General features: G+C 46.2%; 1 protein-coding gene across 1 annotated transcript in view; it reads left to right on the top strand.

Moving 5' to 3' along the window:
* The first annotated feature begins 340 nt into the window (after positions 1–340).
* Positions 341–22,704, top strand: part of POMP (proteasome maturation protein) — a 138,860-nt gene continuing 116,496 nt past the window's right edge. The window contains exon 1 of the mRNA XM_069639374.1: positions 341–466. Within this exon, the coding sequence (XP_069495475.1) occupies positions 464–466 (3 nt within the window). The 5' untranslated portion in view covers positions 341–463. The remainder of the gene's footprint in view (positions 467–22,704) is intronic.

Raw genomic sequence — 22,704 nt, 5'->3', positions numbered from 1 at the left:
TTAAACGGCAAACTCTGTGCCCTGTGCCTATCTAGAACCAGGTCTATGATGGTGCAGCATTTATAAATAACCCCTCCTCAAAACTCTCAGCGCCTTCACAGTCCCAATGAGGTACAAATCTAGCAAAAAAAGTTCACATGGAACTGGCTATATATTCCTCCATCTCGGAAGCTGTAGAGTCATAGGCTTCCGTTCCTCTAGTTAATAATCAATAAGTATTATAGGCTAATTTGTCCCCAACGTAAAGCGCTATCTAGTTACTCATACTGTTTCTCTTTGTGTAAAGTAGATTGCCCGGACAAAGCACGACTGAACTGAAGCATCTCTTTTCATGCGTCCTGCTGCGACGTCATCATGAAAGCGACGGCGGAAGTGAGACTGCAGAAGGTGGCGGAAGTGAGTGAGTGGTGCACAGTAGAAGAACCCGGCAGAAGAGAACCAATTGTGCAGACAGTAACCAACCATGGTGAGTTGTTGCACCGATGTTTAAGGGTGCGGAGTTTAGAGCGGGGTCATGTGAATGCCAGCGGACTTGTAGCCCACTGCGACCTTAAATATAACAGGGTTATTTACTGACTGAACGGCTCAAGCTCCGTAATTGGGGGAGGGCCACTGTCAAATACCTGTCAAAATAAAGTGTGTAAAGACAGGTTGCGGTGAGGGGTGAAGATCGGACGTGTATGTAGTGCTGTAGAATATGTGTATATGGGAGTGAGGTCGTTTTCGTTTATTACGTATATAGTAATTGTATTCCCATACGATTTTAGTAACCATGGTTTTCATACAGTGGGCAGCGTTTCACTACATTATACATACGTTGTACTAGTATTCAACTCTGGTTTCTGACCCTCATGCTTGAGTGAGACTTTTTATTTATTTTACATGACCCTCGGATACTGGCCCTCACTCGATATGTTAATCCCCTTTATTGTGACATATGGTGCTTCATATACGCGTGTGCTAATTGATCGGCATACGTTCGTTTATCGTGTATTCTTATTGATCATGTGTGTAAAAGTGTCTTTTTACATTTGCTAGTATTTTTATGGATCACTACCAAAAATATGTAAATTAACTGTATGGTGCTGCTACAATTTGTAACTTATAGTTTTGCACCTGAATAACATCTTATACACAATTTTCACACAAATGACCCCAGGATTGTGGACCATTAGAGGTTTATTCACCGATCAGTAGACAAAATATATATTATTTATTGCAACCTGTGGCACTTTGCTACGTTTCCGTCTTCTTATGTATCTGTGTTTTCTTTGCTCTTGGACCTTTTATTGATCTGTTGCTCCTTCAGCTCAACCCGTTCTACAACGTATGATATAATAAGTCATTTATAACGTGCCTATAAACAACTGTTTCTGGGTGCGACAAGACAAGGGTGGGAAGACAGATGGAGGACAAAACAAACAATCTTACTAGGACTGTGTCATTCAGATCGTGTAAGTGCAACAACACAAAGTGCAGGGGGGGGGGATGCCATCAGGGCAGCATTGCTCTGAGGACGATCAGCCAGGGACGTGCTGCTCTGGGAGGTAGGGGACTGTAGGGTTACAGTCACTAAGTGCGCATTAGACCCGGAAGCAGTGCGGGGAGACTGGTCATGGGGGAGCCTGGTACCCAGTGAGACTCGGGGGTTAGCCAGGCAACCTGTCAGTGCAGCAGACAGTGGGGTCAGCAGGGAAGAGAGAGAGAATGCACAGGCGAAAAGGAAGGCCTTGAGCTGCTTCACGAATTTCACGCAGTCCGACTCAAGTTTGAGAGGGGCAGGGAGGCCATTCCGGAGGGAGGTCCCTCCAGAGGAGCAAGATCTACCCCTCCCCCACTCTATGCCTGGAGAAGCGTATGACCCCCAGAGAGTTGGAGGTGGCTAAGCGAAGGGCTCAACAAGGAAGGGATTTTTGAAGAGCGAGTTGGATGTAGTGCAGGCCCTGGCCCCAGAAAGCCTTGTGGATGATGCAGAGGGTCTTGAACTTGATCCTTGCTGCCACCGGCATCCAGTGGAGGGATGAGTCCAAGGACAAGTCGCGCATTCCTGTTCTGAATTAAATGCAGAGGGCGGAGAGTGGAGGAAGGCAGATTGAGAAAGAGACTGTTGCAGTAGTCCAGCCTAGAAAGAACCAGGGCTCTGGAGACAAGCTTCTGGAGAAAAGTGAGAAAGGAAGAATGCCTCCTGAGCAGGTGCAGCTGGTAGTGGGTCTTCTTGGCAAGGTCTGTGATGTGATGGAAGGAGAGAGTGGAGTCGTTTTTTCGCCTCATGGGAAGGCAAAGGAAGAGGAACGAAGTGACGGCCAGAGGGAAAGCGAGAGCATGGGTCCCAATGAGAAGGATCTCCGTCTTACTGGCATTAAGGCAGAGATCGTCATATGCACACCAATCCTGAATAGCGGATAGACAGTTGGGATTGAGCAAGAGAGCTGAGGAGGCTGAGGGGGGAGCCTGAAAGAGGGTGGCATGTCATCCGCATAACACTAAAGTTAGAGGATAAGGTAGAGATTAAGTGGGCCAAAGGGGCTAAACAGACATTGAAGAGCTAGGGTGAGCGCTCTGTGGAACACCACATGACTAGAGAGAGGTGGTGGAAAAAAGGACCCAAGTTGGACAGGGGAGGGTCGGTCCATGAGGAAGGAGGTCAACCAATCCATGGCCTGATCCGTAATGCCCAGGTTCTCACAGAGTCAATTGATCAGGATTGTGTGGTTGACCGTGTCAGAAGCGGAGGAAAGGTCGAGAAGGATGAGGACAGAAGGACAGCTTGAGTCAAGAATAGTGAGCAGATCTTCACAGGTGTTCAGGAGAGCAGATTCCGTGCCTCTGGCTGCTCTGAATCCAGACTGATGGGCATGGAGACAACCAAAAGATTCAGTGTGGAGAGTAATCTGGGAGGTGGCCAACTTTTCCAGGAGTTTGCCCAGAAAAGGAGTGATGGCGATCGGCCGATAGTTTCCCAGACAGGTAGGATCGGCAGAAGGCTTTTTAATAAGGGGGTGAACAAGGGAGTGCTTCCAGAGAGAGAGGAAGGACCCAGTGACAAAAAAGTGATTGCAAACATCGGCCAGTGCTGGAGTAAGGATGTCAATGTGGTCCTTGGTGGTTCTGGAGGAGCAGGGGTGCACCCGTTTGGATGACACTTTCATAGATTGCACTTGTCTAGAAACATCGACAGGTTTATTCAGAGAGAAAGGAGGAGGAGAGGGAAAGGCGGCCAGACGGGGAGAGGAAGTGGAGGGAGGACAGGATGTCCTGAGTTTTAGTGGTGAAGTGAGAAGCCCGTGCCGTACAGGGGGCCTGGGCAGGAACAGGCAAGGTAGAGCCTGCAGAAGGATTGGCCAGCTCCTTGCCGATTTTTAAGAGTTTGGCCGTGTTGTTAAGAGACCGCAGAGATGCAGGCTTGGAGGTCGGCACCCTTCTTGGACGGGACAGAGAGTCTGTATTGCCTTTGGAGCAGATGGCAGGCCAGTTTGTCAAATGATGATCCCGATGCCCTCCACTTCCTCTCAGCCCCCCTGCACTTGTTTTTGAGGGTAGTGAGGTAGGAGTCATACCAAGAGTTGCACGGGGGGAGGGGGGGCTAGGCTTCAGATAGATTCTCATGACGGGCAAAGACGTCCAGAGTGTTGGAGATAGAGCAATGCCGGTTAGAGAGGGCTGTGTGGAGTGTCAGGTGTAGGAGGAGCAGAGAAAATGGCATCCTAGACATCCACTGACACACGCTTCATGTGTCGAATGACTGAGAAGGTAGGCGGCAGTGCTGGGGTGGGCTTAGCCTGCGGGACAGAGAGTTTCAGGTGAGAGGAGAGCAGAAAGTGGTCATTCCAAGAGAGAGGAGTGTTGAGAGGATTCTAGAGGGTGATGTCTGAGGAGATGAGAACATCCAGGGTGTGCCCGGCAGAGTGTGTGGGACCAGAGGGTAGAATGGATGGTGAGTGTCGCAGAGGTGGCGGATGATCCCAGAGGAGGGATTAGAAGCATCCAGGTGGATGCTGAGGTATAGGAGGAGAAGTTAAGAGGTAGAGGCAAGGAGAGATTAGTCCACTCTGAGAGGAAGAGGGTGACCTGGCCAGGTGGCCTAATAGATGGTCAGAGAGCAGCCAGGAGAAGGAGAGAGAAAGAGCGAATACAGACCAGTCATTCAAAGGAGGAGTAGGCCTGCGCAGGAATGACAGAAGCAGGGACCCACTCCGGAAAGATCAGAGCTACTCCACCTCCGGGACAGTTGGTTATGGGTTCTGAGAGGCTCTTGTAGCCATCAGAGAGGCGAGTGTTCAAACTCGTGACATAGCTGGCCGTGAACCATGTCTTGATAAGAGCGTGGACATCCAGTCAAGTTCTTCGAGGAGGTGGCAGATGTCTGAGGAATGTTTGACAGCGGAGCAAACCTTGAAAGTAGCGATGTGGAGCAGGTTGCCACATTTGAAAGACTTCTTTGGTGGGGCACAGGCATGAGGTACGCACAGCAGGAGTAGTAGAGGGGGCCGCGAGTGGGCGGATGTGGTAGAAGGTGGTGGCATGGTAGGCAGAGAGGAGGAGGGTTGCAGAGAGGCGGCAGAAAAAGTAGGGGGTGGGGGAGCCATAGAGATGCTAGGAGTAGCAGAAGGAAGGAAGTTGATAAGACATGGGAGACGCCTATCGAAAAGGAGAAGATTGCGCTGTGGGCCCTGGGCCTAGATGGTGCCTTCAAATAGACGTTAATTATGGTCTTGGAGGAGTGGAAGGCGATCAAGAGGGCTTCCCACTGGGTGCCGCCATTAATGAGAGAGAGAACAGAAACCATATTAGGGGGTCCATAGGTCGGGAGAGGGAATGACACAGGATGTCCGTGAGAGTCTGTCCGAAGGAAGCACTGATGTAGGAATCGGCGATAGGAAGGCCTGGGTTGGAGACCAGATATCCCTCATGAATGTATTCCTTCCAGACTTAGTGAGAGCGGTAGGATAGGAGATAGAGTAGCAGTTAAGAGAAGATGGGAGAGATTGAGAGCACCATAGAGGGTGCAAAGGGAGGGGAGAGTGAGGGCGGTGGAAGACATCCAACAACCAACACCACAGGAAGCATCAGAGGGGTGTGAGTTACACAGAAGGAGGAACACGATGGGCATAAGGCAACACAGTTATATACGTGCTTCCATTAACTTAAACTCCATAGTAGTGTCTTAATTGTGGATAGATGTGCACCCTTTGTGTCTGGCTAGCTTTCCATCCTCTTTATACATAGACTTGACCCCAAAATGTATCACGTTTATTTCATGTAAGTGAGAAGATATGCTTAAAATGCACGTTTATGTTGCAGCTGATGCACCTTATTGCAAATCTCTTCACTACTGCGAGACCAAGGCACGTTAGCATTGATGCTATTGGTCGGTCTCTTTTTTCAGAGAATAAGTGGTTTAGTTACTAAGTAGGTGACGGGGGTCTCGGGTGACCTGGTTCCTAATTGTGCATCTCTGAACACATTTGAATGTGTGGTCAAATATCGTTACTTCCCATAAGAAACCGGTTTAATGCCTGTATATTTTTTTTACACATAAACACAAACATAGCCTATGATCTAACTAAATTAAATGTCTCTTTGTGTAAAAATGTAATATTTTTTCTGTTTAAATTCCTGCAGTAGTGATAAGATTACTTACTAGTATTCAGTCATTCTCTTACTCATCCCAGTCTCCATTTTTCATCCAGTGGAATTCTCCTTTTGCTTGTGGTGACCCACTGACCCATCGCTTAATCTGGGGTTGGCACAAGGGCACAAACCCTAATTAGGGTTCGGATCCAACGTAAGATTTTACTTCCACTAACATCGAGCTGAGGCAATGGCCACCTGGAAAAGGCACTTGTAGAAAAGAAGGCGCAGATCCTCCAAAAGGCTCTATGGTGGGGATGAAGGGGAAGAGACATCCTTGAGAACAAGAGGGAAGTCCATGTTGGGAAAGTGGCTTGTACCCTAAGACAGGATGTCTCCACACCTAGACAGAGGATAAGTCCTCGATTGGGATGATGTTTTTACCATCATAACCATATGGATCTAGGTTTCTTCAGCCAGAAGGGGGCCACAGAAACCAACCAAACCCCCTCAAACCGTCTTTGCTCGGAAAAGGATCTTTTGAATGAGTGGAGATAAAAGGCAGGCAAACAGAAAAACGGAGAAACAGGAAAAATTGCAAGATTTTAGTCTGTGGGCTGCCCATTAACACCTCACACTGCATCAGGGCATAGGTCGCATCAGGGCAAGTGTCGGTGGTCACCCCAGGCAAAGTGAGAATTCTATTGGAAGAAAAATAGGGTGTGGCTTGCCGCTTGAGGCATGGGCTCCTCATTCAGTAAGGACTGGGACCAGGAAGGAATGGATTGCTGCTCCTTTTTTTATTATTATTTCATATGCTGCCTTTACTGTGGCTTTGTTTACTTTTCATACCGTGAGCGGATATATTTATTACGATGTTGGCGAAACTAGCTGTTACAGTGAAAAGATACCTTTAGTCAAACCTTTCACATGCCAGTTTTCAACTTGTAGGTAAATGGCTAATAGGTTCGTATCCTGTTGAATTCTTTGTACCCACGCCCCTTTTTGCTGGCTTTCAGTTTTTTGATACTCGAAAGCTTCTACTTTGAGAGGTCCCTTTCTTAAACTAGTCCCAGATGTGCTAATGAAATTAGCTCAAGATGGCTATGCTGTGATTATGTTCCTTGAAAACCAAGCTGGATTTTTTTAGTGTGATATTCGCGATTTTGTTGTTGATATACCAGACATATTCACAATACATAAGCAATGTTTTACCCAGTTTCTTTTGTGTATTCCTCCCTAAGCTAGTTGTCTATCTAGTGTTCTGCAACAGATCTTACATGGGGATTTTGATGCTTTGCTGAAAGGCTGTCCCCTCTCCTTCCCACCCAATCCACCCATTTAGGCAGTGTATTATTTCTCTAAAAGCCCCTAATATGTTTTCTTGAGGTTTGAAAAACATGTGGATTTGTAGCATCAAACTGCTCTGTGATTTGTAAATGATGTGATTACAAAGAAATGTCACTAAATGTAACTCGTACATTTAAACCTCCTGGGCCCTACTTATTTATTTAGTAACATCTGGCAGCTTTGGGGCGAGTAAGGAACTTTGACTGTAAGAGCTGACAATCTGCCGTCACTCAGTCTGAACATGTGTGTCCCTGATAAAACCACTAAAGGAAGATCAATTGCAGAGAAAGGCCAATGATTGTCCCTTCTAATTGTCATACAATAGATCCAGAAGGTGTTGGAGCTACTGCGTTGGTAGAACGTCGACATAAAATGAGGCCTGGCATGTGCCTATCAGTAGAATGTTTGCCCATACCAGCCATGAGCACAACCGCTATTACAGGGGTCTGCAACCTGTGGCTCACTGGATGTTTTGGACTGCGACTCCATGATCCCTCACTATTGATTGTGTTGGCTAGGTCTGATGGGAGTTGAAGCTGTAGAGGACACGTGGATGTGCTGCAGGATCCACACTAGCATGCGTTGCGCAAAGAAGAAGGAATCAACAGGCAAGATGCCTGTCCTGGATTGTAAGGCAAAGGTCTGCCAGTACTAGGGACCTAGGTAGCTATTTTTGTCAATTTGAGGGCAAGCACCCTTGCTTACACCCCAGCAGTGCCTTTTAAGCACCCTGTGAGAAACTCCCAGGCTTTTTGTTTTTGTTATTTTTTTGATTTTGTTTTTACAGTGGGACGGGAGGGCAGAATTATATAAGGCCTCTGGGAAGTAGACTTCAAGCTTTCTGAAAGTGGCCAGTCTACTCACTAACAAAGTTGATTTTCTTTCTTTTCAGTTTTGGTCTGCCGTTCTGGTGGACAGAGTTCAACATTTAGCTATTGATGGACTCTTTGTGGGTCAGAAATGGTATGAATTGTGAACTAAGACCCAAAAATCGGAAGTAAAAAATAATCCACATGAGTCAAAGTGCGCCGGAGCAAGAAAAACTAAAATGTATTGCACGCAAATGCAGCAGGGATTCATCCAAAAGAAATCATCATCTGGGTAGTAAAATGGCAGTTTTATAGAGACGTGCGAATTTTAGCGTGTGCAAAGTACGTAGGCAGTAACAAGCTTCTGGATTGGGCATTTACAGTTACTGTCAGCCCTACAGATTAGGGGTGTATCAGCCACTTTTATTCGCTACAAATAAGCAAATACTCCCCAAAAATCAAAATGGGGAGTAAAAATACTCCCAATAACAAATGGCAAATGGACACAAAGGAGCTTGTGCTCCTGCTTTCACCTAAACAGATGCATGGATATGTTTGGACCAGTAGTTCATGTAGGACTATTGGTAGAAACAACTAGAATTCTACAAGGTGTCAAAGGTATCTTTTAATGTGCATGAACTTGGTGCAAATAATCAATACCCCCACTTCAAAACCTTCTCTTGAGGACTGGTCACTCTGTATGTGAATCTATACACTTCCTATCCCTATTGGCCTATCCTAACCCTTGTGACCGTGCTGCTTTATTTATTCATAAAATGACTTCATACTCATTTGTCTACTTTCCTAGAGCTGCTATTGGCTGATTAAAAGCACCATTTTGGTGCTTTAGCCCTTAGTTTTTTAATTGTTGGAGCTCCTGCGGCCATCCTAGGGTGGGCCACTTCAATCTAACTTGTACATTTTAGCTTCCATTGCAATTGATTGCTGACGCCATCTTACTGTTCCTCCCTTCTAGCTGCGTCAACCGGCAGCACTCCTGATTGGAAACGTGTAACTCTGCTTCTTGCTTTCGCACGGCTGATATGCATGACATCATACGCTTTTAGGCCTTTTAGGCATGTTGCTTAGGCAGAACACTTATTGGGTCTATTTGTGTTCTATTTCTACTCGAACAACTAACGTGGTAGCTTCATTGTTTTGATGTTTGCTTAAGATTTCTTAATAAATATATATAATTCATGGCATCCTAGGTGTCACTTTAATGATTTTGAATCTATGTATATTTATGTGTTGCGTAGGGACGGAGGTGGCTTCTAGTTGTGTTATGTCTTCACAATTGGGCGGTCATTTACCTCCAGGGGTCATGTTCTCTCTTCTATCTGAGTGACTCTGCTCTGTGCTTGCCTCCACACGTGGTCTTGATTCCCACCAGGACTGTGACCTTGTTGTGGTTAGTTTCTGGGGACATGAGCAGACCTTTTATTTGTTATGTTTCATTTGCTGAATGTGTGAAACTGGATTGAACTTTCTCAGTTGCAGCCAATCACTATGCTGCATTCTACCCCTTTCCGTTACAGACCCTGCATCCTGTGGCAACATTTGATTTAGTCCTGCTTCCTTGTACTCTTAGCTGGGTGCAGCTTCACCTCATCTTTGTGACCAATCACTGCACACCTTTTCACTGTGTGCAAGACTGCTGACCTTGCTACTAATTTCCTTTGCAATGTCCTAAGCTGACTGCCTTTGCTGTGTAAAATAATTGTTGATGCTCCCAGGCCTATTCCTTGGAAAGCTTACAATGCAGGCCCCTAGAGTGTTGATAAAATAGAGTGTTGATGGGTGCACACTTGTGTAGATGTGTGTGCGTGTCATATTTTCTATTACTTAATATTGTTATTACACACTCCTGTCTACTTGGTGATTTCCTGGTATCCGGTAATATTATCTGCATATATATGGTCGCCGTAAATAATATCGCCGGGAAAAGGTTGCGGCGATACTATATGGGTGACCATATATATGGGGACAGGGGCAAAAAAAATTTGTTTAAAAAATTAAAAAGAAAGAAAAAAAAGTTTGGGGGTTGCGGGTGTGTCCCCCGCATGTTCCATGCAATAATGTTGCCACAAAAAACGGCAATTTTTCGGCGACATTATTACATGGAACCGATTTCCTTAGGTTATATTATCTACGCTACTGTGTATGTAAGTGTTTTGGTTAAGCTCTATATTGCTATGTCATCATTACTACTTGCAATGCTTTATCTACCTGTAATCCTTTTCGTGTGACCCTAAGGACTGTCCCTGCTACAAGCATGTCATGTTTATGACCTAAATCTATTGCAACATTCTCATCTATTAGGGGCTTCTATTGTGTTTTCTTGTGTCTACATGCTGTACCTATCCCTATATGCATCTCATATTGACCCTTGGTATATACTTGTTGATGCTGATGTCTCGAACAACTGCGTATTTGTATTTCTATCACAGTGAAGGGATATGGTTGAATTGATAAGCTAATCTGTTTGCGACCTGTACCTTTTGATGTGTTTCCCGACTCGTTCTTCATGGGTCTTTTTCAAATGATATTTTCTCTTATGTGTGGGAGGTAAGAAGCTTTTGTTCCTTCCAAAACAAATTCTCTCAGAAATGTTCCTTCTTTTAATTCTTGTCCATGTGCCCAGTCATACACCGCTTTTGGAGCCCAAATCTTTCTCAACCCCCGCCCCCCTGCCCCTTTACATAACTCCAGGGACTGCATGCCAAGAAAGTGCAATCCCCATCTCTAGCAGTCTCTATACAATATTCAAGGTAGTTTTGGGGTTCGGGAGGTGATGACCAGAGGCTACTTGGTGGACATATGGGATGGTCTAGGGATAGGGATGTGATTTCTACCTCATCGGTTTGGGAGTTTGCGTGTTCCCCAGGAGAAGTGGCTTCTTCTTCTACCTTAACTGTAAGCAATCTTAAATTGTCTTCTTGGGACACTCAGCATGCTTTGGCACCTTGGAAAATAATCCATATTGGCAGAATTGTCCTATAGGAATTGGTCAGCCAATTCGGCCTCCAGGCAGAAATGTCAGTTAACCAGTCAGTCTCTTTGGTGATACCCCCTCATTTCCTCTGTCCACTTTCAAATGGTGTAAATCCTTTATTGTAGTGGTAAGGGACCCATTAACTGCCTCATTTTGGGGAAGGTAGGTGCAGCAAGAGCTGGTTGCCTTTTTACACACCCTGCCCTCCATGGCAGTAAAGAGGTCGAGGACCATCCAATTCTGAGGCGGCCTGGGGTGGGGGTTCATAATCCTGATGGCCCTAGCTCTTACCTTATTGTATTGAGACCATGTTCAGTTGCATTGGCCAGCAAAACAATCTGCACCCACTTAACACTGGTGGCTGCTTGGATTCCATGGGCTAGGAGCGAGGTAACGAATGTCTGTTTTTTGTAAACAACCTATATTTTGTGGGAATTTCTTTTAGGATAGTTTAAACGCTGTCTCCGAATCAGAGTTTGAGAGTCAATTTGCTTTACCGGTGTTGGGGGCACAGTAGGGGTCTGGGGCTTCTTCTTGGGGACCCTGATGTGCTCTTCTGGAATCGCGATCCCTTGGGGTGTGTACGTTCGCAAGGGATCACACCCAATCCCACGATGATGATAGATGGAAGTAGGCATTGTGTCTTAACTTCCAATGCAGATCCATGATGACAGCCGTTCCATCTTGCAGGACTGGCATTGTAATGGTTTGGTTGCAGTTCCTGTTGCTGCCAACTGGCACAGTTCCTTTTCCTCTGAAACACAAAAGGAAGATCGAGTGAGTTTATGTGCTCTTTCTGGCTGTTCATGCTATTGCAAATTTGTCAATTTATTCACGTATGCTGCCCAAACTTCTCAGTATTTCCCATTTACATTCTTTATAACTTCTTCTTCGTACCCCACCAGTCCCCCAACTTTGAATACTGCTCACTCCTTGACCCATTGCTTGTTACATTATGTTTGTCCTTCAATGTACACTTGGGGCTCGACAACCCATAGATTGTATTCTCGTCCTTGTTTTCCTTTGCATTTGATTCTGTCTGTCTCTTCGAGCCTGGCTCAAACTGTGTTCCTGAAACTGCCGTTTCAAATCAGAGCACTAAATGTGCTAAACACTGTGATTCTAATACTGATATTTCTTTGAGGATGAGCAGTCTGGGGGTGCCAGCTGCGTGTGTCCACACACAAATCATATTTAGCTCTACCCATGGCTTTCATGATGAGGTACCATATGTTGCTCCCCTCGGAGTGATGCTCTTCAATTATGCTCGCTTTTGTACTCTCTTCCTCTTGGATATTTCTTTTGTCTGGTCACAATGTTACATTCTTAATTTCAGTAACATTCCTTCAATTACTTCTAACTTCTACTGTCAATTTCATCAAAGAATAGGAGAGAAGGAGAGATTAAAACAAACAACACATACCTTTGGATAATTCATTCTGCTGTTTTTTTATTTCTTGAGTCTCTAAAGTTTGAGTCGCCTTTATCTGCCCATCGGTCTTACTCTCGTAAAACGTGAACTCATGATTTCTCTACTCAACTTTGGCTTATGGTGCTCTTCTCTGTGTTGGCCTCTTGATGGATCTCTGTTGCTGTGCTGGTGGCCCTCTTGATATTGTTTAGATGGATCCAGGACACGCCTTGTGGGTTTTCACTTTTCACAGCAGCGGGGATAACTTGAAGGATCTCATAGGGTCCCGTATACTTGGGTTGGTGCCACTTATGCTGCCTCATGCAGACTGTATCGCCTTGACGTAGTTGAGTTGCTGCTACTGTGTCACTCGAGATTGTTGGGGCCCTTTTGACGTGTCTGGGCAATTACCTGATGAGACAAGACGTTTACAGATGTTGACATATTTTTCAGATATACATTGAATTCTGGCCACACAATGTCAGCGCAATGCCTGATCTGCGAGCTCTCTCTCTTCTGACCTCTCTCTCACTGTGACCACTATCTACAGGCTGCCTGGCTAGGTTGCCCTCTTCCTCTATGAGTGGGCTGACCTATCCTCCTCCTCCCTCCTTACCTCTTCCTCTCAACGTCTCCTCGGAGACCTGAACATCCACCTGGATGCCACCAGCCCTTCTTTGGGACTCTTTAGCAACCTCTGTGACTCGCTTTCTATTCTTCCTTCTGTCTCCTCCTCCTGCACCTTTGACTGACTCGCACCCTGACACAGCCCTCTCTAACCTTCATCTCTCTATCTCTAACACTCTAGATGTCCTTGCCCCTGTTCTGAGGATCCGCTTGAAGCCCAAATCGGAGTGCAACTCTTGGTATGATTCCGACCATGCCACCCTTAAACACGTGTAGGGCGATGGAGAGGAAGTAGAGGGCCTCAGGCGCGCACCGCACCCCCTGACAAACTGGCCTGCTGTCTGCTCCAAAGGCTGTACAGACTCTGTGCTCTCTAAGAAGAGGGCCTACATCCAAGCCTGCATCTAACAACTCAGCCAAACGTTTCAAAATCTGCAAGGAGCTGGTCAATCCTTCTGCAGTCTCTGCCTCTCCTGTTCCCTCCCAGGCCCTCTGCACAGCGTTGGCTTCTCACTTCACCACTAAAACTCGGGACATTCTGTCCACCCTCTTTTTCCGTCTACCTCCTCTTCCTCCTCTATCACTCCAGGCCCTGTGAGGCAGTCTCTCCTCCTCCTATCCCCTGTTCGTCCCTGAAAATGTTTCTAGACAAGTCTGATCTATAAGTCTCGTCAAAGCAGGTTCTCCCCTGCTCATCCAGAACCATCAAGGACCAAATAGACACCATTGCTCCAGCCGTGGCCTATTTCTACAATTGCTCCTTTGCTACTGGAACTTCCCCACCCTCCATCCTTAAGCACGCCCTTGTGCTGATCCTTCCTCTCCGACTAACTATCGCCCTATCTCCATCACTCCTTTCCTGGGCAAACTCCTGGAAAAGCAGGCTATCTGTTAGTTGGCTTAATTGGCATACTGAATCTGTTAGTCGTCTCCATGACCACCAGTCTGGCTTCAGAGCTGCCAGAAGCACGGGAACTGCTCTCCTGAGCACCTGCTCTCCAATCTTGACTCTAATCTCCCTTTTGTTCTCATTCTCCTGGATCTATCCTCTGCTTTTTACACAGTCAACCATGCCATCCTGCTCAAAGGCCTCCATGACAACCTGGGTGACACTTATAAGGCCCTCACCTGGTTGACCTTTCTCACTGACCGACCCTCTCGGGTCCAACTAGGGTCTCTACTTGTGGTGTTCCCCAGGGGCCTAACCTCTCTCCCCGGCTTTTCAACCAATATCTGGCACCTCTTGCCCACTGCATCGCTACTTTCTGCTCCAATTTTCAGTGGATGAAACACTCCGCTCTCTTTCAGGCTCAACTCAGCCACCTCTGCTCCTTCTCTCATACCAGATTGTGTGGCCGCAATTCAGGAATGGTGTGCCGCCAATGATCTCTGCCTTACTGCCAGTAAGACCTATCTCCTCCTTTCATCTTTCTCTCTGACTGCCCACTCTAGGCTCTCTTCCTGCTCCTTCCTATGAGGCTAAGAACCTTGGTGTCCTCTTTGACTCCACCCGCTCTTTCTCTCCTCACATTTCTGACATCTCTAAGAAGTCAAACTATCAGCTGCACCTCATCAGAGGTATTCTTCCTTTTCTCACTTTCCCCCAGAAGCTCACTGTCTCCAGAGCTCTGGTCTTCTGTAGGCTGGACCACTGCAACAGCCTCTTTCTAAATCTGCCTGCCTCTACTCTTCGACCTTTACAACTTATCCACAACAGGACTGCAGGACTTGTTCTTGGCCTCAGGCCCAGGGATCGTATCTCGCCAGTGCTGAAATCTTGTCACTGGCTCCCAGTGGCTTCAAGGATCAAGCTCAAGACCCTCTGCATCGTCCACAAGGCGTTCTGGGGCTTGGGACCGCTTTACCTTCCACCTTTTCTTCCAAAACCTCTTCCTTCTCAAGCTCTCCACTCATCCACCTCTAACTGTCTGAGGGTCAGACACTTCTCCAAGTAAAGAGTTGAGGGCAGATATCTCTTCCCGGCTGGGCCTTCCTCTGAACAGCCTCCCTGCCTCTTTCAACCTTGAAAAGAACCACCTCCGGTTCCTGAAACAACTAAGACCTTCCTTTTCACTTCTTTCTCTCTTCCTTTCCCCTTGTGATGTACCCGACCGTTCCACGCACTGGTCACTTGCATACCCTCTGAACTCTAACCCAGGCTCCTGCATGCCCAGTTGCCCTTGCACTGCCTCCAGGCTGCCCCAGCACTTAAGGGTCTGTAACTTCAACCCTGCAGTCCCTTCTCTCTACACTTATGAGCCACCTGCTGGCTGCACTTATTGATTTTCATTTCTCCCTTCCCCTCCCCATTAGCACTTCTCCCCTTCCCTGCACTTGTGCGATCTGAATGCCACAAGGCCTAATAAGATTGTTGTTTTGTCCTCCCTTTGTTTCGCCCTTCTTGTCTTGTCATGCCTAAAAACACTTATGTACAGGTGTGTTTTATAAATGCCATATCCTACCTGTGAGCATCTGTCGATGTTCGAGTGTTCGAGTGTGAGCCATCAATGTATGCATCCTCCTTTGTCACCACCTCATGCAGTGACAGGTGGGGATCTTTGCTTGGCTGGTTGTGCAGACTGACGAGAGGCAGACAGTAAAGCCAGCTCCTTTTGAGCGTGGCACACCTCTTGGGTAACATACTCTTGACTAGGGGTGTCACGGTATTAGTTTTATGACGGTACAATCACCTTCTTGCCAAATGACGGTATATCATGGTTATCGTGGTATAGCATGTGGAGTTAACTAATATTAACAAATATTTTCTAAAAGGTCATACATTGACCGATTTATCACCACAAACAAAACTAGGCACCCAGGGCCAGAATTGGGCTTTTCAACATACTTTCCACTGAAATGCCTTGCTTCCACCAAACATACGTGTGGAGAGGAGGAGGGGGGGAGCCCTGCTGCAACTGGCAAAGCAAACTGAATAGCTTTTCTTAAGTGGTCATTTAGGCTTTATGCTCTCCCACTGGCTACTGGTGAAGATGAACGCACGCGCACTCTCTTTACGTTACAGGCTTTAGTTTACTTGCGGGCCAAAAGGTGTTCAGTAATCACGGACGTGTTACCCTTTGGTATGGCAGCAGGGAATACCCACAGAGATGAGTGAATTTTGCAGTGTGACTCATTATATGTAAATTCAATGATAGAACCTGAGAAATACTCCATTGCCATATGTTTAGAGAACATTATCCATTATAAATATATAAACCCCAAAGCCGCCAACCCAAAGTAGACCCTTTTCCTTCTTGGCACTGAATCTATTCTTCCTATTGCTAACATATTGATTTTGTGTCAGGCACGTGTGGTTTATGGAATGGCATTAAAAACTGCTCCAACTGAAACTACTTGGCAGACGGCACATCCAACAGTGCAAGACCAAGACTGCGCAGCACTTGCTTACTGCAGCCTTTCCAAATCAGATTGAAAAGCACACTTTACGGTATGAACGGTATAACGGTATAAACAATGTGATGGTTATTATTGTTCAATTAAGTGGTTCACGGTATCTTTAACGGTATACCGTTATACCGTTACATCCCTACTCTTGACTAGGCCATTTAGCCCCTCTAAGTCCATCGGCTTGTGGTCGGTATGCAGTGCATAGCTTGTGCTTTATCCCCAATAATTTGGTCACTTTACAGAAGAATTAATTGGCAATGTGATTGTCGGACATCAGGACGCTGCATGTTCCCCCACCTTGGAAAGACCTCCCTCACCAGAAATTTGGCTGTACAGTTTGCATCAGCATTCAGACACGGACCAACGGCAATACAACGGGAAATGGGCTTATTGCCACCAACATATGTACTGCACCTGTACAACATGTTGAAGTCGACATGGAGTTCTTTGAATGGTTCCATTGGGCGTGGCAATGTTCCTCTCAATGTTATGGTAGCTCCTGGGTGGTACACGTGGCATGTTGTGCAATTTGCCACACACATATCTACTTGTTCAGAGAGATTCGGAACAAACCAATCCTCACTGATGTCTGCATCTATGTGTTGCTTGGGTGTGTGGGTTGGATAATGGAGCTGTTCTAAGGCAATATTCAATAGCTCTAAGGGCATTACTAATTTACCTGTGTGGATGTCTGTGGGTGATGGGGTGCATCCTCTCTTGACCCGGGGTGTTTTTCCCTCTGCTGTGCTCTTTCCTGAAGCTCTACAATCTGTGTCAGACACTGCACTGTATGCTTCTGGTAACTGTTTCTGCTGGACTGCTTTAAACAGGCAGTTTGCTTTCCATGGGAAAGGGCATATAAGCTGCCTGTTTGGCAGCTGCATCCGCGCCTGCATTGCCACGTGAAATTACATCTCTTGCTTTTAGTGTGTTCGGCACACTTTATGATGATTAGGTGAAGGGGGCACTTCAGTGCCTCTATTAGCCTGGCGAGTAAGCATGCTGTACCGGTGATCTGCCGGACCTTCTGTAGCCTCTCCTCTTCCTTCTGGATAATCCTGAATGAACTGTAGATGTTACATAAGATGAATCTGTATATATGGCGAGGTCCTCATCTGAGGAGCCCTCAAGTGCTTCTATGAGCGACAGGTTCTGCTGCTAGTGCTGAAATGTGTGAAGGCAATCTTTTTTGCACCACTGTTTGAAATTATTCTTCCTCGTCTTGTGTGTATCACACTTCGGCTGCATCTGTATGTCTTTCACCATTTTCTTGCTTTATTGTTGAGGACCCTCCTGCATAAAGTGTTTCTCCTGTTTCAGGTGCCTCTTCACTTACTCTGCTGTTATGTTCTGCTTCTCCTTTCTATACTGCACAGTTATGTACCTGATCTTGTGGTTCCACTGGCTGAGCCGCAAAGGTTGCGGATTTGACAATGTGACAGTGTACTATGTTAATGCTGGGTTGGACATTATAACTTCGTACCCTGATGCTCTTTGTATTGTAAATGTAGACTTACTTCTGTCTGGTTTGGTGAAAACTGCATGCTCGACGTACAATGTTGGGCACCCCATGGTGAACAAGGCTGATTTTTGGATTGCAAATGCTGCGGCTGCTAAAGCTTGTTCACAAGGGAAGTGCCCTTGCGTTATGGAGTCCAAAATCCCACTTTATTAAACTAGGGCTTTATGCTTCTGTGATGCTTTCTGTGCGATGACTGCCATCCTTACCTGCCCACTTTCATGTGAGAATAAATAGATCTGTTTGTTATAATCTGGTGTTGCTTACACTGGGGCATTGCTAATGGCCATCTTCAGGTCGTAAAAGCATTCTATCATCTCATCTGTCTATTAAAGGTGTTCTTTCTTGTTCTGAGCTTCTTTGAGTGCTTGTAGTAAGGGCCCAACGTACATTGAATAGTCAAATATCCACATTCTGCAGTAATTGCAGAGCCCCTAGAATTGCTGCATTTCTTTCACTGTTTTAGACTGTGGTGTGTTACTGACTGCTGTTGCTCTGTTCCCCCTGCTGCTGAGAGCATCTGCCTTAAGTACACTACTACTTTCTGGCAGTATTGTAACTTCTCCTCGTCTACCTTTTGTATTCTTTGTCTGTCAACCTTTGTATTCTTTGTCTGCGAGAAGTTGCAGGAGCTTGATCATGTCCTCTCTACATTGTTCTTCTGGGGAACTGCAAACTAACAAATCAGCGTATTGTAATACTGTGTTTGGCATTTATATGTTTCCTAACTCCACCTGAAGGATTCTGTTGAAGACACTTGGGGACTCGCAGTATCCTTGTGGTAAACGAGTGTGCTGGTAACTCTGGCCGTGGTATGAGAACGCAGCAAGGTACTGGGAGTCTTGGTGTAAGGGTACTGAGAAAAATTGATTCTCAATCACTATAAGTGTGTGGCGTCTGCTGGAATGTTGATGAGTATTGAAGCAGGGTTGAGCACTAGTGGATGCTCTGCTTCCACTATATTGTTAAGAGGCCAGAGATAAGTATAAATCTCCAAGATACACCTTTTTGCTTTCTTGATTGGGTAATTTTGCCATGTTGCATGGTGATGTGGATGGTACTACAATGCCTTGCTCAATGAGTGCTGTAATCGTATCGCAAATCCCCCCTCATCTTCCTCTCTGCATGATGGCTACTGTTTCGCTCATGGATGTAGTACTCCAGATTAGAGTTGGCTTTTCACTGCACCTATGCTGTTTAATAACCCTACATCATGGGGGTTGTCTATCCAAAATATGTTAAGCACTGCTGCTAAGTCTTCTAATTGGGTGGGTGGTGCTGTTGTCACTAACATGGTCTGTGGTATTTCTCAGTGTTGTACCACCATGTACCATGGGATGAATATTTCAAATAATCTCTCTCCCTCAGGTTCTGTGTCTGGAAATAATACTTTGACAGTGATTTCTCTCATTGAAATTGCGGGGTCGATGCACAGAACTGTGTGCCAGTCTATTCGCTTTTCGCCTGTGACTGTAAGAATGATAGCCTCTTTTCTGGTGATCATTGCACCAATGTGTAACATTAATGTGGTACCCCCGGCTCTCTTGGGGAACTGCTGATCTGAATAGGAATTCTGCTGGTAAGCAAAATATAATTTTCTGATTTCATGGGAGCCATCCGATCAGTTCTGTTACTGCATAAAAGAACATTTTCTCCACGGTGTGACCCACCTCGTCTCCATGTATGCTGACGATACACTACTGTACCTGCATAATCCTGAACACCTCCTACCGTATATCCTCGAGACCCTAGCCGGATTCCACAAATGCACTGCACAAGTCCTGTCTCTACCCCCTCGCAGTACAATATAGTGAAGACTACAGGTCCCTACCCTCACTAGATCTCCAATGGCAAATGACATCCTTCAGATACCTGGGAATCACCATACACCGAAACCCACACACGGAGCATATCCTCAACACGGTCAGGGCTAGGGACTCCCTCGAGAAATCCATGGAGTTTTGGAGTAGACTCCCGCTCTGTGGCCGGAAGGGCAGGCCTCCTCAAGATGGTGGCACTCCCCCGCCTTTTACATTACTTCACTAACGTCCCCTTTGACATCCCCCCCCCCCCCTCATTCTTCAAAAACATTAATAAACTTTGCAGGAGATTCCTCTGGCAGAGCGGTAGGCACAGAGTAGCGTTTGAAACACTCCAAAGACCCTACGAGAGAGGAGGAATGAAAGTCCCCAACTTCAAGCTATACTACCTTGCTAGCCAGCTTAGGCACGTGATGCAATGGATGGCCGACGAGAGTACGGTGGACACTCGCCTCCTCCAACCCGCCCTGCCTCACCTGCTACTCTGGACTGAAGAGAGCACTACGCGACACTGCCCATACGTGGCCAAGCTGGGAATCCGGCTCTGGAAACGAGCCTGCAAAACAGTCGGAGCAACAGACCCATACTCAAAACAAATTCCCATAGCAGCGATTATGACAAAACAGGCATGGGGACACATAGAAGTTCGTACCCAATGGGAACCCTACGGGGTAGCTACGCTGGGAGACTTGGTTCATGAACAAGAGATCTTAACGTTTCCCGAATTAAGTGAGGCCACAGGGCTACCTTCATGACAGTTATTGCTCCATAGGGCAGTAATGCTGGCCATGCAGTGCAAATGGCCTGAAGCCATTAACCCTGTTATAGAACACGAGACCATCGAAACTATGCTAAACGCTGCTGAAGGAGGCCACGAAACTTCACGCCTCTACGAGGCCTTGATGCAAAGTATGACCAGAAATTAGCTCAAATGCAAGGTTAAATGGGAAAGCGAATTGGGACTGGAATTTGAAGATAAGGAAAGGGAAGAGATAACCCACTACCACAAGAAGATCTCCAGGAATGCCCACCTACAACTCCTCCAATTATACATTATTAATAGGGCCTACCGCACGCCAGAAGCCATATCAAAGTTCAAGGGCACGAAAACCCAAGTGTGCCCCAAATGCAACTAGCCCAAGGCCGGTATGACTCGCATGTTTTGGGGCTGCCCAGTAATACTAGATTTCTGGACCCGAATAAGAGGGAGGGTCGCTGAGGCGGACATTGAAGTGGAAGTCCATAGGCCAGCGGCATGTATATTGGGCAACTACAGACGCAGCAGGAAAAACAAACCTCTTCATAGACTTAAAGACCTAATATATATCGCAGCGAAAAGACGTATAGCCATGGGATGGAAAAGCCCAAAATGCCCAAGTGAAACACAATGGTGGGTATATCTTAGTAAGTGGATAACAGCTGAGACCAGAGCATGGGAAAAAGCAATCCAAGAACAAAAACTTGACTCTAGTGAAGAACTACAGCGTTGGGTAGCGCTGACAGTACCGTTGCTACACCCCAGAGCGCCTGATAGCGCCTCAGACAGAAGCAACAGCCCCGGCTCGTAAGCTGATATGAAGGTCACCGATGCTTTCCCGTGGTCTTGGGGGAGGAGGGAGGGAGGGAGGGAGGGAGTGGTGGGAGGGAGAACAGCAGACACCAGATATACAATTGTGAATGTCTTCTTGATTAGGATGTGTCTTGTTTATTTTGTTCAAAACCAATAAAGTAATTTTAAAAAAATAACATTTGCTCATGCAACGGTAGTACTCAAACTGCATTAGTGCTGCATAGTGCTTGGACTACAGCTGCTATTCTGGTGTACACTACTCCTTTGTCCGTGAATGAGATTGTCATGTTTAACTTGTGCAGAAAATCCCTAACAATCAAATTTACTGTCTCTGTGCTATAGAGTAGTGGTGCTAGCATCTCTTGTGTCCCTGTGGTGTTCGGTAAATCTTTTGTGAAAGGAAACTCGGTTACTACCCCAGAGTATCCCAGTGTGTCCATATACCTGTTGGTCAATGGGAACTACCCTTCCTTGATGCAGGACTTTGTAGTTCCCATATCCACCATAAAAGGTTAACATTATGTCTCCTATTTTCAATCCCAATGCTGGTTCCTTTTCTGGGTTGTGGTGACTGATGAGACTGGCCACATCAGAGCTCGCTGTGGGAATGTGTTGTCTCCCTTGACACTTACTCCTGTGTGTCACTGTTTCTTGTTGCAATGACTTCTGTTCCCATGGGTGTGTGCCTGTTTGGGCTGGCCCTGGCTGTTCTGTGCTACATGCAGAGTTGTTGGGTACTGTAGGGGCCCCTATTTGCTGTGGACTTGGGTATGGTGGCTGTGCACCAACGCTGGGGCATATCCCCCATGGGCTGGTGCTCTGTATGAGGAATTGTATGCTGAGTATTGAGGTCGGTGTGCACCTGGAGGATGCTGCATTGGTTGCTTGCTTCTACAATCTCGTGCTACATGCCCCACTTTAATGCATGTCTAACACGCCCCTACAAATCCACCTCTTTTCCCTCATTGGGAGTTGCTCTATGATCCCTGTATCCCTCCCATAATTCTTCTATGGTTCCCCATGGCTCGTTGCTGTGTTTACTCATTTTGCCGATTGTCACTTGCATTTGTAACAATTGCACCTTCCATACTTGCCTTTGTTTATTCTTTCTGCACTAGCTTTGCCTCATCGCGCTATGCCTGATCCACCTTTTCTTTCTTTTTCTCGCTTGCGTTTACAATAATGTTCTATTTGCTATTGAATTTCTCCCCATGCTTTTTCCTCAATGCCCACTATCCTGTCTAATTCTGTTTGTACCTCTGTTGGCAATACCCTGCACAATACATGATAACAAAATTGGCATTGTTTTATCCCCTGCTTCACCTGTTTATTCCTCCCACATCTTGTGTGTGTTTTTTTATATAATATATATATGACCCTCAATTTGTTCTTCTAAGGGTGTGTCACTCTGTTTCTATTTTCACATCCTTAATCACTGCTTTTATTCATTTTTAGCAATACCTCCCCTGCTGTCCATGTGTCTGCATTTATTACTAAACATGGCCCTTCATGTTATCTCTGCTTGGTCACTCTTTGCAATTCTTCCACTATCTTCCGAATCACTGCCGCTACATCCCTGCACGCTTTATATTCTAGCCTTGTTAGGATAGAATCTCTGTTTGGT

This window comes from Ambystoma mexicanum, chromosome 7q (assembly GCF_040938575.1).
Source record: "Ambystoma mexicanum isolate Mex_15411 chromosome 7q, UKY_AmexF1_1, whole genome shotgun sequence".
NCBI lineage: Eukaryota > Metazoa > Chordata > Amphibia > Caudata > Ambystomatidae > Ambystoma > Ambystoma mexicanum.
The sequence above is the reverse complement of the archived record's forward strand: the minus strand, read 5'-3'. Positions and strand labels throughout refer to the sequence as shown.